Here is a 21,618-nt window from a genome sequence, read left to right as displayed (position 1 = left end):
ACATGTAGGCTTTATTATCCCTCTCTTCAGGCACTAATGCAGCAGCAGCTCAACTCCTCAGCCGGTTCATTGTGGTGCTGTTCTAATATTATCTACCTGGCTGGAGATTAGCTCTAATCACCTGGTCAGTCTTCTCCAAACAGGTACGCACTGCTAGTCCTTTTGGTGGACTTGAACTTGCCTATTAGGTGCTGTGTTTGAGCAGAAACTTCTAATGTAATGTAGGATTTTATGCACTAGAGCCATCTAATGCTTTATACTGCACATGAGCAGGTGCACGCCCAATACCAACACGATTAACCCCACCCTACTCCACCTGACCCCACTGAGATAAATATAGCAACACATTTTGAAAAGATGCACACCCAGTCAGACTTACATCATGTACTAAACGCTGCTCCCTCAGCTGGTAGCAGGAGCCATTGTGTCGCAGCTCCACTGTAACTCAGCAGCTTTGGAGTCCAACCCCATCATCGCTGCCAGGGAGCTCGCCCTCTGCGTGTGTATCTGTGTGTGCGTCCATTCAGTAGGAACCACTTTTCACCAAACGAGGACACACCATGCTGGGTGGCCTGGAAAAATTTCCTGGCACCGCTCCCATGTCGCCTATTGGCAGAGGCACATTCATGAAGCCATAATCTCATCTGCCGACTCTCTTCTTCTTCCTCTCTCCCTCACTTCTTCTTTTGTCTGTCCTCCCCATGTCGTTTTGCGCCTCATTCACAACATACAAACAAGACAAACCAGAGCTGATGAAACTTTGGTTAAAGGGAACCTGTGGGATAAATGTTATTTACTCAGCTCGGTGTTTTCTCTCAGTCTGGTTGAAGCTGCTGCTGCAGCTCCTGCAGACAAACACAGATTTTACAAGTCCTTTTCATTTTGTATTCAGCTTCAAAACTTCTTTTTTTTTTAGAGCAAGCAAAAATATCTACCAGAGAGCAGAAATGATTCTAGTAGCTTCCTGAACAGTTTAACTGTCGCAAGATTTTTTTTCTTTTTCTCTCATTTTGTTTTGAAATCTTCCCTCCCATTCCTGCATTCTTCCTTATACTTTAAACTTGTGTTTTATGTGATTTATGTACAATATTGAAATTATTATAGATATAAATTACATTAAATTACATTGGAGAAGTAAATTTAACCCATGCACCAATACAATGCTTGTATCTTTTTAAAATTCTGGTCATTAACTAAGTTTGCATGTGATCTTAAATGAACTCTTTTGCTCTCAGCTTCAGATTTGGAGGCTGTAAATTAAGGAAAAGTACCTTAGATTAAGGGGAGTATTTACAATCAAGATTTCTTAGATTTTCTTCATATATTTCTGTATCTAATCACGGTCACAAGATTTTCTTTACTGAGGGTTAGGCAATGGAACACCCAAATCAATGCAACACGGTCGACTCCAAGCTACATGCCTCCAAACGTCCCAAACATAGCAAACTAGGAAGAAAATACAAGCAGAGAGCAGAGTCTCTGCAGATATATTCACTGCCACACACTCTTAGTTGGGTCATAAGTGGTGATTAAGAGGGTCCATGCATTGTTTTTTAGGAAAATCCTGTTTAGTATATCTTTGATGACAACTCCTGACAGGGATTTCTCTGTGCTGTTTTCAAATCAAGTTGCATTTCCTAGATAAATACAAACAAACATTTCATCTGAGTGCAAGTTGACACGAAGCATCAGCTTCTTACAAACATATGCTTTCACACGCTGCGCTTCACAGTCAGACTTTGATAAATAAAAAACAAAAGCAACATAATTAGTCAGTTGTTGGTCTTCTGTCAGCGGCGCAGCGTCCTGTCTGAGCACCCCGTGGTGAATGAGAAGGACAGCAGGACTGAGTCGGGCCCCCATTGGCCCGTCCCACAGCCTGAGGACAGAAGACAAATCACTTCTGCCTCCATGATGCAGGCTTTTATCGCAGAGATGAAAGAGGCGCACGACTGAAGCTCAGACGCAAGCAGCAGCAGGCTGGGATATGTAAAAAATCACTCTTGGGTTACCCCCAATTTTCTATTCCTCTTTATTTTCCTCTAAGTTGGATCAGTGCTGCAGCTAAAGTCAGAGAGAGGACGCAGACGGAGGCGTTGCAGAGGAGTCTCATCTAACAGGAGTCTCATGTGAGAAGAGTGCTGGTAGAGCAGACAAAAAGAAAAGTGAAAGACAGTGAAAGAGGAAGCGAGCCCAGCGGCTAACCTGATTTATTGATAGACTCGCTTGTGGCATCCAGAGACTTCCTCTAAGACAGGACGCCAGTTTAGGAAGGAAACACTTTTCATGGTGTAAGATTTAACACGGGAACTAAAAAAAAAAAAAAGAAAAAGGTTTTGGGGCTAAAAATAGACGACGCTTGGGAGTGAGGGGCCCTGTTAGAGATGGTAACATCATGTCAATATCTATACACAGTGTTTGATTTGCTCTGTGGATTGTGCTGTTACTGTGGCTGAATACTAATGTGGAAACCTCATCTGGCTGTTAGGAGGAAAAAAGAGAGGAAAGGATGGTGCTGTTTTGAAGAAGACTTACATGAATGTCAGCGTGAAGCAGAAGTGTTTTATTAGTTGTATTGTAGAGTTGGTCAGTATAGAAAGTTGAAGGGTGGTACTTATCCAAAAGATGCCAACTATCCCTTTAAAGTACTTATCAGTAGGTTATATTAGTGAGTAATTGGTTGAAAGGTTGAAAGTTAAGTTCACAGGGTTCGCAGCCTCGTACCGCTCCACACTGCCTCCCCAAGTTTGAACTTATTTATTGTCATATGCAAAACAATTAGACAAACAGTCATTGGCAATTACATTTTTAGATCAATTTTTTTTTTTAATAATATATCCCCTTGTGGAATATTATTTCATCCAATTAACCCCTGACAAGTACATAACGTTTTTGGTATAAAGAAAGAAAAAAGACAATATAACAGGGTGCAATGAAATGAGTTATTTATCCCAGTTTTCATCCCATTAAAACATATTCTTCCTGATACTGGCAGTATTTTTTGGCTCTTTTTTGGCTTTCTTTTCACCATTATCTCAGTGATTTACGCTGTATTGTTGCTACTTTTCATCCACAAATCCATTCTCTTGATCTTCATCTGTCATTCAACATCGAAACTAGCTTTGCTGTCACTTTGATCAAATGTGTTTGTGTTTGTCGTGACAGTTAACAGTTTACGTCAGTTAATGATTTAATTGAAAATAGGAATATTGAATATATTGAATATTGGTTTATCAAACTTTTACATTCTATTAAACTTACAATAGTATAATTATTCTAGAAATTATGCATATTTGATATTTTTAAATCAACATTTATCTCATGTACTCCCTTCAATACTTTAAAGTTCCCCTAAGGGTACTCATACCTCCATTTTTAGGCTCCCCTCAAAAAAACTGATTCAATATGTATGAAAAGAAAATAACATGTAGTAGTGAAAACATAAAATAAATTTGTCTTAGACAGTAATTGCAAAATGAATAAACTGCAATGCAAACAGAGGTGTAGTAAACATATATGCATCATGAGAAGTAAGAAATATACAAAGATGTACACAGATGTTAAATCAGTAAGTAAACGTATATAACGGTAAAGCGACAGTGATAAATCGATGAGTTCAGCAGTCCTGCTCTGTGGTTTGACGCTGTCCCTGAGCTCGCTGGTGCAGGACGTGATGCCACTCGGCAGCAGGCAGAACAGTTTGAGGCCGGGGGTCTCTGATAATCCTGCTGGCCTTCTTCCTGCATCGCCGGGAGTAAAGGTCCTCCATGGATGGACGCTCTGTTCTGGTGATGTGATGGGCAAGTTTTTACAATCCTGACATGACAAAAAAGACGGAAGATGGATGTGAAAGCAAAACAGTTCTGATAACATTATCTTAATTGATGTAATAATTTTCTGTATTTTTTTTATCGTCCCTAATCAGATATCAGCAACTATTAAATCATCAAAACTTGATTAGGAAGGTCCGGGGGAGATAAGCGAGGAGGAAATTTTTGAATATTTCAAACCTTATCTTGTCATGAATCCCCAAATGTTCCAACCAGTTTAAAGAGAGAAATCAGTGATTGATTAAAGGCGGCATCACATAGAGCCCTGTCCTGAATCTGTGGGTCTTTGTCCTCATTGTCTAGGTCCTCATCCAGTCGTCTATGGACAGACTAAAGAACACTCGAGCCTCATTCCCACTGCGCAAAAAAACTGCTAACATCAATCCATAAATTCTCATTTTGAATCTAGTGATCCACCTCCAGAAACTACGACTGTTGTCTTTATTTTTCTACTCTCTCATCCTAAATCTGTAGATGCCTCTCGTCTGTAGACCTGCTTCCTACATGTTTGTCTACTCCGCATAGATACCAGAAAATTATTTTATTTATAGGTAATTATTGTGTCAATAGCTACACCATTGATGAGGCTTAAACAGTATCTGTACTTTGAGGACTTTAGAAGAACTCTATGATCTCTGTAAAAGTGAGTTAATGTGTTAAATGTCCAGGATATTTGGAAAGAAAAATTGCACATCCTCATGCACTTGCAACTTCTTGACGTGCAGTCTCACTAACACACGTATTATGTTGCAAAAAACCAGATTTCTCCACCATCGCAGACGTCACTACACTCACAGATAGACCATTAAAGAGTCATGGAGAATTTGAAACAAGCATGACATTTTAAAAGGTTGAGTATGAACCCTGACTGGTCTTGAGTTGGAGGTGACGTTGCTGGCTCGCGGCCTTGTGATGGAGATTAGGGCAGATTTAGATCATAGCTCGCAGAGTAGATGGAGCCAGGTACAATACATAAAGAGCTGTCAGCTGACGCACGCGGGGAAGACATGGACAAACATGCTGTTATATGTGTGCGATTCAGTTGTCATCATCTTTTTCTGAGTTTGCAACTTGCACGTGTGGCCAAATACATTAATGCTAACTTATTAGAAACCATTTATGGTGCCTTCTCATTGTTAGGTTTTGGTGGGATGAGACACACAAGCCATCTTCAATCTGCCTGACCTCTAGTACCCCCGTGGCCAGTGGACAGATGTCTCCTCTGTCCACTGTCTCCTCTGTTTATTTTTCATTTATTTTAATTTTGTTAATATGATTTTTTTTTATTGTTATTATATTATTTTTTAGTATTATTATAATAGTCACTATTATGAATGCAACATTATATATATATACAAATATATATATATATATATATATATATGTGTTTGTTTGTTTGTCCTATTTTGTTCTGTCTCGTCCCGTCTTGTCTAAATTTCTGTCTCCATCTACCCCTCTATGCGTTGCCAATCAATACCCTGTTTTTGTATTATTTTAGTGCTGCCCTTTTGCACTCACTAATAAAAAAAAAACAAAGAAAGAAACCATTCATGATCTTTTAGTAATTCCAAAGGTGCATGAGAAAAGTTTTTAAAAAACAAAAACAAAACAGGAGAAAGGGATCCGTGTTTGTAAAAACTGACAGACGCTGATTGCTCAAAAGTTTTCATTCACTTCGAATGTAACAACTTAAATGACGTCTTGAAAATATTATCAATAACTTCTCAGACAACTTGTCACATTCCTCCTCTAAAGAGACGAGATGTCTCCTTTGAGAATAAACGCCAGTCGGTGTGCTCACTGACAGATAAAACCACTCAAGTCTGCTGTGGCAGAGTTGCCATTCATGTTGGATTACACGGTGCAGCAAAGTGCGAGGGCCCCGTCTCACCCCACGGATCCATGTTTGCAGACCACTGAAGCATTGCCAAACAGACATGTCTTACAGCGACGCTCTGAGACGATCAATCACAGGAACCAGGCTCCTGCGAGGCTGCCACCTGTCCCACTTAGAGGACACATAACGTACAGTAAAGACGCGCCTAAACAAACTGCACCTGGCTCTCCAAGAATCCACATTAAAAGCCATGTTGAATAAGTGATGAGGACGCTGGTGTTGAGGCTGCACTGTGAGCAAAAGGCTGCGACACGTGATGATGTTCGGTATAGATGGTTTAATGACAGAGCAATAAGGAAGTCACCTGTTAATGTTTACTGAGCTCATAAAATGCGGACAGGACGGAGTGATGTCAGTCTCGTGTGTGATAAGCTGTGCTTTGAAATGTGATGCTATCTGATACTTTTAAAGCTTTCCTGTAAAGTTTGGCTTCTCTACCTTTACGTTTGTTTTTTTGTCATTAAGAATGACACATATCAAGTACACTTTTAGAGACGGATACTGTGTTTTTTATCATAGTGACCTAAAACACTGAACATGGAGATGACGGGGAATTGTGGGATGCACTATAGGGGCACAATGACAGATTTTAGGATTGAATAACTAATTATGGCTGATCGTGAAATCTTGACTGGAAATCAAGCTTTTCTAGAATTCACAACTGCACTTCACGGCCTTCATCAGCACATGGAGTCATGTCAAAAAATATTGATTTATTAATATACATTAACTGAATATTTGCAATGTTTTTGATACTCATTTTCCGTGGTATTAATGTACTATTATCTGCTTTGCTTTCTCGCTCTTTCTTATTTTTAATGTTTATTGCAGTCATTCTTCTGTTCTCTGATACTAATGAAAAAGAAAAGTCATTGTTGTCATGTTCTAGCCTTTTTATGTGTATTTTTTAAAAACAATTTTATATTTTTGGTAGCTCACCTGGAAAAGCACGCAGTCCATGTACATAAAGGCAATAACAAACAAAAATAATCTTTAAAAATAATTACATTTTATACACTAAATGTCAATTTTCCCCATCGTATTGAAAATAGCATCAAGTATCGTGTTTTTCAAGGTATTGCATCAAAGTTAGAAATTCCAGTATTTTGATGATGAACATTTTAGTGTCTCCTTGAGTAACACTAGTCCTGCATATTTTAGGTCTCTCAGCTGTAACACAGCTGAAGTAAATGATCCGCTTGTTATCTTGCAGCTTCAGGAGTTCATAAGGAGTTGATCATTTGAATCAGCTGTGTTAGAGTAGCGAGGGACCACTGGTATTTTAGGAGAGCTTTGGGAAAAGCTGGAATAACACAAACTCCACCACAAAATTTCTTAAAATGCCTTTTAAGCATATATTTAATAAATGGTGCAACAGAGAACTAGGTAATATTATAAAAAGAGACATTGCTCTTCCACTTTTTTTTGCATGTATTGCATCCTGCCTTTTATGGTGCTGGTATGTATAATACTCACATACTGCATTTTTTCTTTAGTATATCTGTCCACAGAGGGGGAGAGTATGCACTGAGGTTTTGACACCATACAAAAACTTTCATGAAGCATTGTGTTACTGTATAATTATCTCGTTTACCGGTGAAGTGTATGAACTACACTGCAGACTGCAGAATAGTGACAGTGATGGCTGGCTTTTATGAACTAGTCCACCACGGTTGAATGTGTATTGGCAGGTCTGTGATATATACATCTGGTGTATAAAATGTGTCTGTTGTCAGTAACCGACTGTGTTTATAGTTTAAAAACTATGATAAACTCCTCACATCTGTTGCCTGTGTCCAGGCACCATTTCACTCCCTCTTCCTCTCTTTGCAGGTCTCATACTCGTACAACTGTTACATCTAGTGAGAACTTAAAGTATCACAGTCCCCACCCTGTGGAAAGCTCTCTCTACTGACATTTTCAGCGCTACATCAAATGTTTAATAAACTCCTGAAACCCCACCTGTTCACCATGGCCTTCAACCTCATGCACTTTGGCAAACATGCAACTTTTAGTTACTTGTTTACTATGTAAAGCATCTTTAAGTCTCAGGAAAGGCACTATAGAAATTCAAGTTATTATTATTATTATTATTAGTAGTAGTAGTAGTACGTAATATTAGACTAATGGCAAAACATTGCTGTCAGAAACAGTGGTCTGTTTTTGCAAAAATCCTCGTATTGGATTGTGATGTTTGAACAACTTCAGTAATATCTGCTGCCTTAAATTCAGCACAAAGCTCCACTCGCTGATCGCGGAGCAGCTTCAGTCTGCGTTCGTCTCCGTCTGTGACATGACAGCGTTCGGTGTTGATAGGCTGTGATTCAGGTTCAGATTCACGTGAATGAAATAGTGCTGTGGAAGGGACATTATATGAAGCTACAATGTCGAGAGTGCAAACAGAGACAAGTGGTGGCATTAGAGCCTCAGTAGTACATTTTTCAATTACTTTATTTTACAGGCCATTGGATTTAAAAAGTATGATTCCCATAATTTTAAAAATGCTGAATATTGTTAATATTGTCACAGTGATCCTTGGTCACTATACCAAGTTTGGGGATTTTACGGCATATTTTTCAGTTTACCTTGTATATTTGTGAAGTGGGGTGTGGGGGGGTCAAATTTTGAACAGGGGCCCCAAAAATGCTTGAGCCGGCCCTGTGTTGACTGACTTAAGTGGCTGATGTGAGAACAGCGGCCTTTAGGGTTGAAATGAATTTTGTAAAAACAATAGTTCCTGTGAGGAAAAACAGTATCTCATTGTCTGTTTCTCTTATTTTCCTGCCAGCTACATTTAAAATAAAAAAAATCAAGTACTGGCTCCAAATCCTGAACAGGCTCCATCCCAAGTTTAGTTTGGCCGACGACTGGTTTTCTTTTCTTTATCATGGTGCCAGTGATGTGGAAATTAAAATACGGAGGCAGGGGAAATCACTGTCACTATGTGTCTATGACACAAATTGAATCATTCATTTACCCATCGGTACTACTTGCATTTGTTGATGTTTTTATCTGTTATCATTTTATTAATTCATTAGGAAAAACACTATATCAGGACAGCAAAACAACAATAAATCAAAATGTCCTGGGTAATAATCACTCATTGTATTTTTTCTGTATCTTTTGCAGCTCAAGATCTCATTCAACGAGACGAGTCTCCACAGTACGTATGAGTATCCGTCGGAGAGCAGCGTCTGGGACAGCGGGGAGGAGGACGAGGAGGAGAAACGAGACGGGAAGGTGGCGGACGAACAGCCAAGCATGGTGGGACGCATCCACATCCCTCGACCCAGTTTCAGCAGCTCGCCGACACACACGAACAACAGCAATGGTGAGTTTCTCGGGTGAACACGCTTGTTAAATGTTCAGTTTTGACTCCTACAGCAGCATTAAAATATCTAGTATATGACCTACACTTTGGTTGAGAAAAACAGGTATTTCTCTTCGTTGCTGTGATATTTCCTGCAGATATTCATGGTCTCCAAAGGGTGATCCCTCATGAGTATGTTGACCTTTGACTTTTCCTCTGGGGCAAAAATCAAAAACAAAATGTCTACTTGTCCAACACTCGAGTTCACAAAAAGTTATCTTGAAATCTATTGTCCCAGTGTCTCTTTCATGGCACTTTTGATGTTCGTGGTCTTCAGAGGGTTAATCCCTTACTAATGTTCTTGGTTGGTGACTCTCTAAACTGAGGCAGCCATTATGTCAATTTTTTTACTTTTAATACCAGAAAAATCTAAATTTACTGGCTGAATTGCTTTCATGCTCTTCAGAGGATGAACCATTTCCATTTTGGATACCCATAAGATTTCTTTTTGGGATTAAAATAAAAACAAATTGTTTAATTAAGTGTATTTCTGTAGCACTTATGTAAAAGCAGAGTTAAAAAGAGGTCTTTCTGGGGCACATTTGATAAAAAGAAATAATTAGGAATCAAATCAGAAGCATTAGTAAGTGAGAAAAACAACACACTAAAAAGAGGTCAATATTATGCAGCTGTGAGAATAAATATACAAGAACCAAATGTTAATGGAGAGCAGCATCAAAAGCCATAACTTCATGTTGAAAAAGTGTGTTTAAAGAAGAGATTTGCAGCAAAACCTTATCAATTTTGACAAGAACAGTGATGCACATGCTGTGTTTACAAAAAGTTTATGGAAATAAGAATTGAACTGCCTTCAGTGGTTTTGTCGGTCTGTATTTTAAGTGAAGATCTTGGTCTGCGGTGCAGCACTTCCCAAGATGATAGCCAAAATAAAAAGATTAGTGAGGCAGTGGAAACTGTTTTAATTTCGGTGTAAATGACACCACTCCTAAAGCGTTTGACAGTAGATATGAGGACGCACTCTTGGCAGAAGGAAACAGGCATAACAGAGGAGAGCTGTCTGACTGTATTATTATATTTCTAGTCAGTTTTACCCCTTTAATTCAGCTTCAGAGTTAAGCCATGGTTCCTCTTTTCCGCTTTGTGTTGGACAACCATCACAAATGCAAATAAAATTGCTATTTCCCCCACTAAAAACTGATATACAGCAAATTGGCATTAGAATAAATATGAAAGGCCTGTGTTATGTCTTTTTAAATGCTATGCATCAGATGTAAAAGGACTTAAAACATAATGTGACCAAAAAAATAGCCTAGAAGAGAATTTATAGTGTGAGAATTAGATGTCATAAAATAAATGAAGCATCTAAAATGGAGACAGGAAGAATTTAAAGGAGAGAAATTATTGATTAAAGCTAAACAAGATTTTTTCGGGTCATTGCTTCTTTATTACTGTGTATCAACATTTCCGCCGTTGTGCATGGTGCAAATGTAACAGACAGCATTGAGTATGATGACAGAGACCTCTACTGGACAAATTGTGAACCGCATTTAACAAAATGTGATGGACTCTGCAGTCTCTGTTTCCATTTTGACGTCACCAAGCCACTTAAAAATAATATTTTTTAAAAGAAGTATCTTATAAGTGATTTTAATTAACACATATAAGGTACAAACACATTGGTGTACCAAAATAAAAATAAAGTGAAGGTTTCATAGTGTAACAACACATAAAGAAACAAGTGCAAAGTCATTATAGCATGTGACTGCGCATGCATCCAGGGTATCTCGAGGTCTTTAAAAATCTTAAAATGTCTCAATTTTATAAATATTAGACCTTAGAAGTAATTTAAATAGTCTTAATTGTGAATGTGTGAGGTTTCCATTGCCACAAACATTTTATCTAGTTTTATTTATCCATCTTTTAATTTCTTTTTGCCAAAATGAGTCAAACTCTTCTTTGTGTAAGTCCACATTTCTGATTTTACAAATCTTCAAACCTACTAGTGAACCCTGTACTGTCTTTTTACTTTATGATCACATTTACTTGATGGTAAAATGTAGCTCAACCGAACACACTGTAATAACCATATATCTCTGCACAAACTATGCACATGCTACGTACCTTTATACTTACCGACAGTGCTTGAATAAAAAAGGCTGCTTTGTCTGAAAAACGGTATTAAATCAAACATTATCTTAAAAAGATCTTACAAAAATTAAGGGTCTGATACACTCTGGCATCCACATGTTTATCCACTCACACACACAACCTCCATGCCAAATTTCAACCTTCTAGGGCAAAAGCTGCGGATGCAAAAGTATTAAGATTTTAGTAACACGTGTTTTTATCGCCTGCAGACCTTTCCAGCTACATTCCCAAACACTCTGTGGACTTCAGCGCCTGGCAAGAGCACAAACACGATGACAGCATTTACCAGGAGGACACCACTTCCCAACAGAACCAGATGACAGAGGAAGTTATGGTGAGATACAACTTCTCTATTCATCCAATGCTTTGCGTTCATATAGTTTCAAATCAGTGTCGTTCAGGTGGAAACAAGACACAGCATCCCATGCTTAGAGTATACAGGAGATGCAAAACACAGACTCATCAAACACGTCAAGGGATAAACAGTTGAGGGGTTACTTCTGTATTTTTAAACCTGGAGCTTTTTGTTTTTGCCACTGTCAGGCTCAGATTGTTATTATTCTTATTTAATTCTTTATTTATAATCTAGATTTTTATTTGTAGTACACAGTTACTGTATTAATGCAAATGGGTTCACATAGGATTTTGCAAACTCAAAACAAGTAAAAGGAAATTGCAATGCGTCAGATATCCATTATAGAGTTTAGCTCTTTCACAAGTTTTTCTTATCTCACATTAACTAAAGTTTTTTTAAGCACCTAAAACATGGGAAGCTTTCATATTAGAAACTACATATTATAAATGAATATAAGTAATAAAATGAATAGGCAGTGAACTGATAGGTATCATAGAACAACAAAGAATACAAAATATTTCTCATTACTTATCACTCCTTTATTCCATAGTTACAGATCGTTATTGTTTGACAGCATTAGAGAGGATTTTTTTGTTAAAGAGTAACATCATTTCTGTTTAGGCAAAAACAGCCCTGAAATTTCTATCACCAAACCCACCAGACTCCTTTAAATAAACAGCAATTTTATTATCATAAAACACACTTCATTCAAAGTTTACAGAAGCAAAATAAAACTCACAAAAACCATCCTGGTTCATCTTTCCACTACTCCAACAATCACCAGCTCTGCTTTGGTTTGAATGAACCCTTAATTCACCCAATTAGATGTAAAAATATGCTGGATCTGTACACCCTAAAATTACTATTTTTCTAAATTGAATCTGGTGGGTTTGATGAAGATGATTTTGGGGCTGTTTCTGGTTGAACAAAAAACAGTCTTATTCTTTAAGAAAAGAGTCTCTCTCTGTAGGCTTCCCTTCTATAAACTGTCAGATACTTAGAATAACAATCTGAGCCTGTCAGTGGCAAAAACAAGCAATTTCAGTTTCGTAAAGTGACAGTGCACAAATGCTCTGAGTGGTTACATTGCCGCCCGTTTTGTCGCTGGAGCAGTCTCCTTAATACCGGACCAATTTTTTTAAAATTTTTGTTCCTATTCAACACAAAAGCATGGGAAAATAGGGTCCAGGTTGGAAAATACCAAAGTTACCCTTTAAATCACAAGAATACAGGATACAGAGCCTTAATATATTGCAAAAAATATGAAATGAAATAAAATTCCCATGCAAAAACAGGACTTTGAAGCACAACTTTGTCTTTCCTCCTCAGCTCACACCGGCAGACAGCTCCTCCCTGTCCGACTACAGCAGCGAGCCCGCTCTCTACTTCTGATCACTCGGACCAATCAGCTGTACAGTAGCATCACACCTGTGGGACCAGCCTGCAGCCGGAGCCCAGCGACGTCCGTCACACCCGGGCCCGACTGCCTCCAGCTCTACACTCCAGTCGTCTCTAAGCACATCTTCCCGAATCACACGGGAAACATAGTATTTTGTTTGTTTTTTGGCTGATTTCCTGCCACGGAGCCACCACACGCCACGTTCATATCAGATCAGCTTTGTTTGCCAGGTTAGCCGGTGTACGATTCCTACCTTCTTCTTGACCTGAATCAAAAGCAGCTGGACTGTCTTTCTCCCATAATCCTGGACAGTTGATCTGTCAGCCTCCACAAACAAAAAAATCAGACCGAATCAAATCAAAATCTATCAAGGCGTCTGCCTTTCTCTCCACACTCTGGGAGAAGTCCTCTGGCTTTACGTCCCTCCTGTGATCCTCTGCTTCCAACAACATTTGCTTCAGGTTTTTGGGGAGAAGGAGCTGAAAGCGAGTGACCAAACTCCTTAAAAAAAAGAACAGGAAGCCACCAGTGCCCACGTGTAGGTAAAGCCACGGTGACAGAGTTCAGTGTTATAGCATGGAAACGTAGGACGTGGAGGACGCGTCTGCTTGTGTAAATCGCTGGCACACTCAAACACAAAAAAATGGTTAAAGGGTGCCACAATTGTAGTTTTTTGTCTTTTATTTTGATTGTTTTTGTACCTGCATGTTTTGATTTCGGCCAACAGCTCGGTTGGTTGTTTTACTGTAAAGCTTCTGTATGCCTTTTAGTTTTTGTACGTTTCCTGGCAAACTATGCTGTATCGAAGCTGCTGGGCGTTTAGAAGAGTCTTAACAGAGAGCAAACTTCAACACTCTTCCCTCATTGTGGGAGAAAAAAATATGCACCCCAGGGGAGATTTCTGTCAGTCAGCAGCAAGATTTTCTGATCACACGCTTGAAAAAAGTGACCTTGGCCAATAATGTCTGTACGTCCGTATTGCTGGTGACAAACAAAAACCATCATACTGTAGAATGTTTCTGTATATTCTCTATCAATCTGTGTCACGTTTATGAAAAGCTGTTTTTTTCTGGCTTCTCGTGTATTTATTCCTGCTTAAAGTTGAAGTTTGCATGTCTGAGACCTGCTCATGTACAAAAAAAACACATTTTTGTAAAGACAAATTTGCTCCTGTCGGGTGCAAACACCCTGCCGGACGTTTCTTTTTCTTTTTTCTCCACTCGGACCTCATGTACTTTCACATTCCACAGAAAAAGAAGCCGGTCCATCGGAGTAATGAAGGCAACGACGGTTATGATCACTCATAATATGGCGTGTTTGTTAGAGCGAATGCAAGATTGTGTGTGTGAAAGAATATGTAATTTTTTTAATTAAGTTTTATAAACAAGAATGCACCAGATGATTTTTTTTAAACTCATAATGCCAAGTGATTAAAGTGTTGCTGTAACGGCCTCACATTCATTCTTTACACGACCCTTCGGCCAGTATTGTTGTACAGTTTCCACCATATTTTCATGAGGTTTCTTTCTGACTGTCATTTCTTTAAGTTCTCCGATCTGATTTGTTCAGTCCAGGTTGCTGTTAGGAGACGTTTCGTCTTTGTCTTATGAATTTAGGAGTTTCGTCTGGAGTCTTGGATGTTTAATGTCTTTGCACTGTCTTGCTTTTAGCTTTGTTTTGCACCTCATGAGAAGGAACAGAGGAGGCGACAGGATATGTGCTCTTAAAAGAACACGAAGTTGAAGAGTTTTGTTTCGAAACAATATTGACATCTGTTATTATACAAACATTGATTGTATGTCAGATACAGGAGACGTGGAAGAACTTTTTAGCCCTTGGTTGGCTGAATAACACTTTTTAGACCACAACAATTGATTTTTTTTAATCAAAATGACTGAATAGCATTTTTGAAATAAAACTCTTCAAGTGTACATGATGAATGCACTGCCGATGAATGCCATGTCCGCTTTTTGTACTCGGTTTGCCACAGCCTTGCATCAAAAGTCTTACGATTGTCGGCCTTGTCGCTGTGACCACGAACCCAGGTGTAGTTTTCCACACAGGTCCAAGGCTTCACCTTTGGTCAGAAATCATCTCAAAAAACCTCTAAAATTCTTTTTTTGTTTGTTTTTATTGGCCAGTTAACCTGATGAGCCACACACATGTTTTATTGCTGTTTTTCAAACTGTGCTACTGTGGTTTTATTCGTTTTTTCAACCATTCCAGGTGTCGACTGGTTTCCAGTCAGTTTCACATGGTATGAAACTCTGCATCTAATCTGAATTTAGAAGGAACACAGCTCATATGTCACATTTTATGGGCTTTTATTCTGAATTTCCTCATCTGAATGTCCTGATATGAACAGTGACGCTCTGAGGTGGTGCACCGTCATTTCGAGATCAGATTGGTCCTCTGAAATGATGCTTACTAAAACGTTTGATTTGTGTAAAGTCCTATTATTGTTAAGTTGGTGAGGACTCAGTCATCCGGGTCGTGGTAATTCTCGGTGCTGTATCGTGGGCGATTGGACTTGCTTGAGTCGTTGAGGTCAAACGTGGGCTCTGTGTGTGAAGGTCGTTAGGATCATTAGGGTCACATGTGAGTCGTTGACCCACGTGGCCATCATGTGGGTCGTTAGGGTTGCATGGGTCCGGGTGTGAATCCATTTGGGGAGAAAACTCAGGACTGCATTGTAGGCGGGTGACTTAAGGCGAAATCTTGATATTGAAATTTCTCAGTCTAGAATTGGCAAAATTTTAATTTAAAACATCTCGTTTAAAAAAAAAGAAGATAAACATGATCATGAATCTGAAGAGGAGTTCCTGACTCTGTACCCAGCGCTTTAGACACATTGTAGTCAGTGTTGTTGTTTTATATGCAGCTGTATAACTGGCAGTGCAGACTTTAAAAAATGAATCTGCACTTAAACTGCTTCATCATACAGTATCAGGATGTAGGGTAACGGTAATGCAGCCGGCCAGAATCAGTGCAGACTTGTTGTTCACTATGACGGATTACACAACTCACGAGTCCCTCCAGGATTTCGTGGCTCTTTTTGGAGGTGGATTGTTGAGGCCTTAAATGCCTGATAACATGGCAGCTTTTCTAAAAGGAAAATGGCAATGCAGGCGCTTTTCTGCATGAAATTAGAGCAAGTGAAAAAAAAAGCAAAAATTGTTGCCTTTTTGTGTGAAAATTAAAAAAAAAAAACTAAGGAAACTCATTACAGTGAAAATGAAATTGTGTTGTTCCAAGATTGTAATTTTTGATTGCATTAATGATGCACGCGTAATAGATCTGGATGCAGCAGCTTCTGTCGTGACTTGTCTTGTCTGTTGTCAGCGCATTTAAGCCGTTCTCTGGGGCTGTTTTGCGATATAAAATTGTTTGTAGACGATTTGTTTGCTTTCGTGCAGAGCATTAGGGGATGGCCTTGCCTGGTGTTGATCGGTAACTTTTGTTGGCACATGTGAGGCGTTTGTGCCAGACACGTTTGCGTCATAACAACCGGACTTAAGGAAGTGAGTTTGGTGACGCTGTGAGGAGAACTGCTGTGATTAAAGAAGTAGGTCAGATTTGTTCAGGCTGGACAAAATTGCAAATTTGTGTAGTATTCATTGAAATTGGTATATAAAAAAAAAATGCAACATCCTGAACTGCATTTTCATACCATGATGAAATGAAAAGAAGCCAATGATTTTTTTTAAACTGTAGGAAAAACAGTCAGAAAAAGTGCACAAAATTTCTAAAAGGACCTAAAAGTCCCCCCCCAAAAAAAACAGCTTGGCTCTTGAATTTGGCCTCCAGAAGCCTCACTTGGACCTTTTGTAAAGCCGTGGCTAACAGTCACATGACACACCTGTGGATCCATCTGTGGTAACCACTGCCTTCAACGTCCAAAACCCCCAAAAAGGACGTCCACTCTTTGTGGGAATCTGAAGCTCTCTGTCTTTATGAACTGAAGGACCAAAAAGGCAGAGTGAATTGCGGGAATCCTCATTATTCGTCTTAAAATGACACCAGCGAGAATTTTTCCAACGGCCACTAGTGGGACGTAAAAACACACGACCTGACTTCTGAAGCACAGACGTGTTTTCCCATCCAGTTTGTGTTGGTCACAGTGTAGCGACTCTGTGGTACAAGCTCCATCTTGTTCCCTTTCTTACTTTTCCCGCCCCTTCGTCTGTAAATCTACATCGCAGCTGATGTGCTTACTGTAAAGTTATTGTCAATGATTTGGGCAAATAAAACAAAAAAGTGATGTCATACTTGTACAAATGAAAGCTCAATAAATAGAAGACTTGAACAAATGTAAAAACTGTTTATGTGTCATTTACATCCTGAGCATTGAGCTTCGACAGCAAAAAGGGCGATCTGGGTTTAAGATTGAACATAAAAGAGTCACAGGTGTGATTACAAACATTTATTAGAACAAGGAACTTAAAATACATCAGTCAAATCCATTATAATTGGTCCAGCGTGGAGTATAAACTGTTAAAAGTGCAGAGTCAGGTGTGCTGTTCAGAGTCCAGTGAGCTTTGCCGTTAGTGATCCTTTCTTCGCGGCTCTGTGGCTTTGCTGAGGTTTCCCGCCTCCTGCTTCAGGACACTCAGGAGAGACTGCGAGCTCTCCAAGATCTATAGGTGGAGACAGAAGAAGAAAAAACATCGCCTAAATGACATAGACGGTATGCTGTAATTTGTAAAAGTAATTTAAAAAGGGCCCCGGCTCTGCTGACTGTGTGTTATTCTTTAATAAGAGCAGCTTTGGAGTGTTTGCAGTGATTTGTGGGGGCGCTCGGGGAGTTCGGCAGCAGTAAATGCCTGTGAGACGAAACTGCAGCAGAAGGAAAACATGGTGACGCACCACTGACTATAAAGTACAAACCACTCAGAGGAAATGATGGCGTACGAAGAGGCAGTTGATCGTGCACATGGTGAAAGTCCGCTGAGCGTTCGTATGGAAGCTCAATATTCATGATGACTGAGCTTCGTCTTGGGCCGATACTGTTATTTTCCTATACACAGGGTAGCTATGGGTCTTTAAACAGTCTTAAATACACATTTACTAATAAAAAGCCTTAAAAAGTAATAAATCGTCTTAAATTCAGATTGAATGGGTGTTTGACACAACACCTTTGTGCACACAATGCCTCCGTTTTTGCCCCTTTAAGCATTTAAGATCATGTAATGAGTCTGCATTGTTAAAAAAAAATCATAAAGCAGATTTAAATGACAAGGACTTATGTTAGCATGGCAATTTATCACAGTAGAATAGATCTGTTAATGTCAGGCAAAGCTGAAACGTGCAACTTTTTTTGGACTTGATGTACGGCAAAGTTGACGACATCTTTTGTTGAACCTGTTAATCTCCTCACTGCCTGGTTGTCTTTTACCAGCTGTGTAACGTAATGATTGCAAAGGTAAGCTGCAGCACATTTTCTAGTTTGTTATCCATCATACTTCAGTCGGGACGATCATGTTGTGGTTTAAACCTTTCAGCATGACAGAAGTTGTGTGCATGCAATGAGTACCGCCATGCTTTATAGATGATTTAGCAATAATATATATTTTTTTGTTTTCTTTTACTCTTGACCAGCCACATCTAACAAGCTGATTTCCTTTACAAGATGACAGTGAAAGAATAGAAAATAGATTCTTAAAATGTCCAAAAAGGTTCCCTATAATTGCCCTATAATTGACATATTTCAGTGTTGCTCAGCAATATTTTAGGCAGTCAATAAACACCTTTGTGTATGCAGCCTCCGTCTCAGCGATGGTGCGGTCGAAAGTGGTGCGGGCGGCGAGTCTTTGCGCCAAGCTCTCGTTGACTCTGCTCAGCTTCTCTGAGAGGACGCGGATGTCGTGCTGCAGTCGTTCTTTCTCCTCTTCCTCCTGCTTGATCTGACGGTTCAACTCCTCCCGCTTGGAGCACAGGTCTTCAATACCTGCCGGAGACAAACAGGGTTAATGCAAAGGAGCCTCACTGCATCATTTCTAAATCACATGGACGACATTATTTATTCAGCGCTAAAACAATTAGTCCGAATAATCGATATTAGCCTAGAAGAGAACATACATCAACGACAAGCCAGATAATGGTTAACTGTTGCTGCTGCTTGTCAAGCAAATATGCCAAACATGATGAATTTCCTGTTTCCACAGTGTGAGGATTCAGTGCTTTTCTCTGTTTATCGTCGAGGTTTTGGACTGTTGGTGCGACAAAACAAGCAATATAAAGATGTTATCTCGGGCTGCGGGAAACTGGGATTTAAAAGGCTTCATGAGAAATCCTTTGAAATGTGAACAAATTGATTTTTTTCAAAAGCATGGGAATAAAGTAATGAGCAACTTAAGAAATGGCCCAAAATTAGGGAAATATTAGTAAAAAGTTCCTAGTAACTTAAAAATGACCCAAATATAAGACAAAAAGAGAAATAATAAAAAATAAAATAAATGAAAAAAGTTTTTAAAAAAAGAAAAAAAGCTAAAAATTTCCTGAAAATAAGCACACACAAAAAAACAATAAAAATAAAATTCCAACTCAAACAAAACAATAACTTGAAAAAACGGTAGGAAATGCTAAAAAATAATAATAATAATAATCAAATACTCATTGTATTATAACTCTATACTATACTCTACTATATTTTTATTGTAAATTTTTCTATTCTATATTTAAGTCCTTGAGTATTGCATTATTTTTGCCTTACGTTTCATTACAATACTTATTTTTAGTCCTCTTACAATATTTTTGTATGTTTCATTGCACAATAAAACAAAGCAAGTTCACATTTCTGTCTCGGAAACTAAAAACACTTTGGCTGTACATTTGTTCATTTTTAGGGGGTGGTAAAGACCAAAAACATCTTAATACTACTCCAGGTATTAAAAAGGGAAAGCTGTTTGCCATTAGTTTCACTTTTGAGGTCTGCAGGAGGTTAAAGGCTGATTTCCAGGCGATAGAGAGCATAATCTGTATGGGTTAATCAGATTGTAAGTACTATCCTGTTCTCTGGTTAAAGCAGCTTCAATAACAGCTCAAGGAGAAACACAACATCGCAGTATAATGTACCACACAAACTTTGTCGTCTGGAAAGTCTTCAAAAAGATACTAGATTTTGCACACCTCGCCGCTGTCATCTGCAGTTTATCATCACCATTGGTGGAAGGAGCATTAAGATCCTTTACTAAGGTAAAAGTACTAATACCACCCTGTGAAAATACTTTGCTACAGGTAAATGCCTTGCATTGAAAATGGTTCATGAGTAAAATAAAGTGTGTATAAACAGGAATATGTACTTTAAGCATTAAAGGTTAAAGAAAAAATGACAAAAACATAAAAATAATTTAAAAAATAATAATAACACAAAACAACACACCCCAAAACTCCAAATTATTTTAAAAAACGAAGAAAGAAAAAGACAAAAAGATTTCTCAAAACATAATTGGCATTTAATTTCTGTGAATTGACTGATTGACTTATTAATTAAACATTGCAGCTGTACGAATACAGACTAATTTAATATATAACAAAACATATTTTATAAACCCCTCTTGTGTTTTTATGCAAAACCCTGAATCTGTAAAGTAACTAAAGCTGCCATAAAAACGTAAGGAAGTAAAAAGCTGAATATTTCCCTTTGAAACGTAGTGGAATACAATTAATAAAGTAAAGTACCTCAAATCCATACTTAAGTACAGTATTTGTGTAAATTTAGCTAGATTGCACCACCATCATCACACTATGTACAATAACTACTGATCCACTCAATCCGTTTATCTTTAAGATGAAATAAAAGTGACTTACACTTGACCAGTTCGTTGTTGTAGGTCTGCAGAGCAGCAGCTTGCTGGGTCATGTTGGATTTCGGCTAACGTCCGTATATTTAAGCTTCAAGCGGCTAAAAACCGCTTAAACTAGCTAGTTACTTGTAAATCCTCGCGGCCGGCTTGCTTGTCATGAATCAGACATGTAAAGATAAAAGCGCCTGTCCACAGAAAAGTGTTTTAAACTAAATGTTTATAGCTAAAGTCTGCGGTTTATATGTGACAAGTTACCCGGGACTACAACACCAAAGAAACTACAGGATGCTAACTGACGGTTCGCGAGAGGATACGGTTGACCCGCCCTACTCTGCCTCTGATTGGCTTAGACTTATCCAATTTTCCTAATCTAAACCAATCACACTCTTTAAGTCTAAATCTAACCAATCCAACTAAGGAAGGGAAAGAAGACTAACCAATCAGAGGGAGAGTAAGGCGGGTCCACACAGCTTCTTTTTCTTTTATTTTAATGTGCCTCACGTCTACTGCTTTGCTGCTCTTGCGCCCCCTTCTGACCGTCGCCTTCTTTTAGTTAAATGTTTAGCTTGTGTTTGTGTGGTGATGCAGGTGCAGTGGTGGATAAAGTACCTGAAAATGACTGAGGTAGAAGTTTAAGTCACCTATTATAATATTACTTGAGTTAAAGTCTTAAAGCATCTGATATTATCTGTCCTTAAGTATCAAAAGTAGTTTTTGCATACCATTAAACTTTATCAAAAAATAAACCTCAACCTCAAAATTAACCTCATTCACTTTATTTATATAGCACTTTTCAAATAAGCGAACTCAAAGTGCTTTATACAATCCACACGCACGCACGCACAATGCACAC

The 21,618-nt window shown here is 38.6% G+C and overlaps 2 protein-coding genes across 2 annotated transcripts in view; one reads left to right on the top strand and one right to left on the bottom strand.

Moving 5' to 3' along the window:
• The window catches only part of tprn (taperin), a 34,114-nt gene extending 16,836 nt beyond the window's left edge, over positions 1–17,278 (top strand). The window contains exons 2-4 of the mRNA XM_042509261.2: positions 8,857–9,058; positions 11,416–11,540; positions 12,891–17,278. Of these exons, the coding sequence (XP_042365195.2) occupies positions 8,857–9,058; positions 11,416–11,540; positions 12,891–12,953 (390 nt within the window). The 3' untranslated portion in view covers positions 12,954–17,278. The remainder of the gene's footprint in view (positions 1–8,856; positions 9,059–11,415; positions 11,541–12,890) is intronic.
• Positions 17,279–17,368: 90 nt separating this feature from the next.
• On the bottom strand, positions 17,369–21,060 carry ssna1 (Sjogren syndrome nuclear autoantigen 1). The gene is made up of 3 exons (XM_088071046.1): positions 20,770–21,060; positions 18,708–18,907; positions 17,369–17,597 (listed from the first exon to the last, which is right to left on the bottom strand). Exons 1-3 carry the CDS (start codon positions 20,819–20,821, stop codon positions 17,505–17,507), a joined length of 345 nt encoding a protein of 114 aa, XP_087927172.1. The 5' UTR covers positions 20,822–21,060; the 3' UTR covers positions 17,369–17,504.
• Between the last annotated feature and the right edge of the window lie 558 nt (positions 21,061–21,618).

This window comes from Plectropomus leopardus, chromosome 20, assembly GCF_026936395.1.
Source record: "Plectropomus leopardus strain MGB_pleo_1.0 chromosome 20, ASM2693639v1, whole genome shotgun sequence".
NCBI lineage: Eukaryota > Metazoa > Chordata > Actinopteri > Perciformes > Serranidae > Plectropomus > Plectropomus leopardus.
The sequence above is the reverse complement of the archived record's forward strand: the minus strand, read 5'-3'. Positions and strand labels throughout refer to the sequence as shown.